Raw genomic sequence first — 3226 nt, forward strand, 5'->3', positions numbered from 1 at the left:
TTTCCCCTCCACTGTAAAAACCTTTTCTTGTCTGTTCTATGTGAGATAATTTACTCCATTCTACCTCTCCCTTTCTATGCTTCTCTCTTTATATCATATTCATTGTTTTTCACGGTATACCCAATTACATTAACGTGCCATCATTTGTTTAGCCATCCCTCAATTGATGGGAATCTAGTTTATTTCCGAACTATTAAAAAAGTGCTATTATAAATATATTGGTGTATAAGGAGACTCATTATCAATGGCCTCCTTAGGGTATACGCTTAGTAGTTGCAATGAGATGGTGCAGTGGATAGAGCTTTGGACTTAGAGTCTAGAAGACCTGAATTCAAATCTAACCCTCAGATATTTACTAGATGTGTGATCCTGGGCAAGTCATTTAGCCTCTGCCTCAGTTTCCTCATCTGTAAAATGGAGATAATAATAGGACCAACCCTTAGAGTTGTGAGGAGAAAATTTGTAAAGTGCTTTCTTTGAATACTAGCTATTATTATTCCTATGTGGAGCTAAATTGTCCTTCTTAATGTTCCCCATGAGTTGTGGGCTGGGACTAACTCAAGCTGGTCAACTTGGTAGTGTATGTTCAGTATTGAAATGAAATAGATCATTCAACTGGAAATTTACTTAACTATAATAGCAGAGAAAGGCTATTCAACAAGGTTATGCAGTGAGGACACCCCAATCTGATTCAGCTGACCAAAGCTCTCCTGCCTCTGAATTTTCCATAGTGGTCTAACAGCCATCAGAGAGGGTTTGGAGTTTCTTTTGGCATTTGGCTTTTTTACTCTGTGATTTCAAGTTAAAGAACTACCCCAGACCACATGTCAGGGGACTTTTTTAGATATTCCTTCTAATACCACATGATGCACAACATTTCACCACATATACATGGAATGCTCAACCTTCAATAATTCCTTGTTGTTATTCAGTCCTGTTGATTCTTCATGACCTCAGGGGCCTTCTTGGCAAAGATGTTGGAGTGGTTTGCCATTTCCTTTTTCAGCTCATTTTACAGATGAGGAAACTGAGGCAAACAGGGTTAAGTATCTTACAGCTAGTGTCAGAGGCCAGATTGGAACTCACAAAGATGAGTTTTCCTGATTCCAAGCCCCAGTGCCACCTAAGCTGCCCCAACAATTCCTAGCTTCCCTCAAAGCTCAGCTCAAGTATTATCACTTCTAAGAAACCTATCCTGATTCCCTAGTAGCTAGTCTTCTCTTTCCCTCTGGAAATTATTTTATTTTCCTTCTACCTTTAAGCTCCCTGAGGGCAGGGACTATTCGACTTTTTTGATTTACGAGTGATGCTTAATAAAGGCTTCTTGAATGAATAGAAGAACTTCACCTCCTCCTAAATATGTCTCAGTCAGAAAGGACGGCTCCACACCTCTTTCTTCATTGAGGCCTCCGGCATGGCGCTAGCACCTAGGAGGAGGCAAAACAAGAGAGTAAGTGGTGCAGAGAGTGCGTTTGAGGGAAGAGAGGGTCAAATACCAAGAGACCACAGAATGCTATAGTTTCAGAGCTGGAAGTGATCTCAAGAGATTATATACCCCAATCTCCACCTGAGCTGGAAGCTCCTCTTTCTACAGCATGCCTGAAAAATGGTTATTCATCCAGCCTCTTCTTGCAGACCTTCAAGAAGAGAAAAGCTTCTTAGTTCTTCGGACATCTCCCGTCTAATTGTTAGGTGGTTCTTCATTCCATCAAACCTAAATCTCCCTCTCTGCAATTTTCTCCACTGCTCTTAGTTCTGCTTTAGGGGGCCAAACAGAACAAAGCTAATTCCTATTTCCTTTCCCCAAGACAACCTTTGAAGTATTTGAAAAAAGGCAATCACGTGCCCCGACTCTTCTCTCGTCCAGGCTAAACATCCCCAGTTCTTTTAATCAGTTCTCGTTTGGCGCGATGTGGGGTTACCCTCTTCCGACGCTGTAAACTCAATGTCCTTCTCAAAATGTGATTTCTGGAACAGGACTCAGTTCTGGAGGTGGTCAGGGTACCCACCGGGGCACTACCACCATCTCTCCTAACACTTAGCACAACCCCTGACACGTAGTAGGTGCTTCACAAATGTTTGTTGACTTGACCCTAGACCCCGAGTACCAAAGATCTTGGCCTCCGCTCCTTCATCTGAAGGCTTTGAGACCCACCCCGGGGGCCCTCCACATAAATCCCTGGGGACATTTAGGGGGCGGGACTCGGGGTGAGAGGGGAGGCCGGGACTGGGCTGGGCCCGCCTCCCGGGCCGCCTCTGACCTCAGGCTCCTCCTTTCGTCCTCTCCGCCCCTAGCACCTTCGGAGCGGAGGGAGTTGGCGGGGACAGGGGGGTAGGAAGGCGGCCGCGAGGTGCAAGAAGCCTCCGGCAGGCTACGGAGCCAGGCGGCGGCGGCGGCGGTGGCAGTGGTGGAGGTGGCAGCAGCGGCCGGAGCCCGGCGGGCGAGGGGAGCCCGGAGCCCAGGCGCCCCGCGGGCTGTAGCGGGGCTCGCTCTGGAGCCTGGCCCCGGCCGGCCCCGCGGGGACGCCCTCCCGTCCCCTCCCCTCCGCGCTCCCGGCCCTGGGAGGCATGGGCCGGCCCAGGGACACCTGGCGCCGGGGCCTGCTGGCCCCATAGGAGGGCAGGAGGAGGTGGCGGCGGCGGCGGCAGGTGGAGAGGCGGAGAAGGCGGAGCCGAGCGGAGCCGGAGGGCCGGGCATGGCCACCACCGAGAGGCTCTACGAGCTCTGGATGCTTTACTATGCCAAGGTGAGCCAGCCCCGCTCCGGGCGGGCGGCCCGGCAGGCCGGCCTGGGCCGCCGCCGCCGCGCTCGGTGTCCGCTTACTGGCCCCCCTCCCCCGCAGGGTACCCTCACTTCCCTCTTCTCCTTCCCCTCCCTGGTCCCTCACCTCCCGTCCGCCCTCCCCCGTGTCCCCTCACTGCTCCTCCTGGATCCCCTCACCTCCCTTCTCCCCCATGTTCTCTCACTTCTCCCTCTGTGTCCCCTCACTGCTCCCCCCGTGTCCCCTCACTGCTCCTCCTGGATCCCCTCACCTCCCTTCTCCCCCATGTTCTCTCACTTCTCCCTCTGTGTCCCCTCACTGCTCCCCCTGGGTCCCCTCACTGCTCCCCCCGTGTCCCCTCACTGCTCCCCCCGGGTCCCCTCACTGCTCCCTCCGTGTCCCCTCACTGCTCCCCCTGTGTCCCCTCACTGTTCCCGTTGGGTCTCCTCACTGCTCCTCCTGGG

The 3226-nt window shown here is 52.5% G+C and overlaps 1 protein-coding gene across 1 annotated transcript in view; it reads left to right on the plus strand.

The window, feature by feature from the left end:
• The first annotated feature begins 2662 nt into the window (after positions 1-2662).
• The window catches only part of NBEAL2 (neurobeachin like 2), a 158319-nt gene continuing 157755 nt past the window's right edge, over positions 2663-3226 (plus strand). Inside the window, exon 1 of the mRNA XM_027842181.1 lies at positions 2663-2747. Coding sequence (XP_027697982.1) covers positions 2697-2747 — 51 coding nt within the window. The 5' untranslated portion in view covers positions 2663-2696. The remainder of the gene's footprint in view (positions 2748-3226) is intronic.

The sequence above is a fragment of the Vombatus ursinus genome, unplaced genomic scaffold, assembly GCF_900497805.2.
Source record: "Vombatus ursinus unplaced genomic scaffold, bare-nosed wombat genome assembly UNPS02014867.1, whole genome shotgun sequence".
Lineage (NCBI taxonomy): Eukaryota > Metazoa > Chordata > Mammalia > Diprotodontia > Vombatidae > Vombatus > Vombatus ursinus.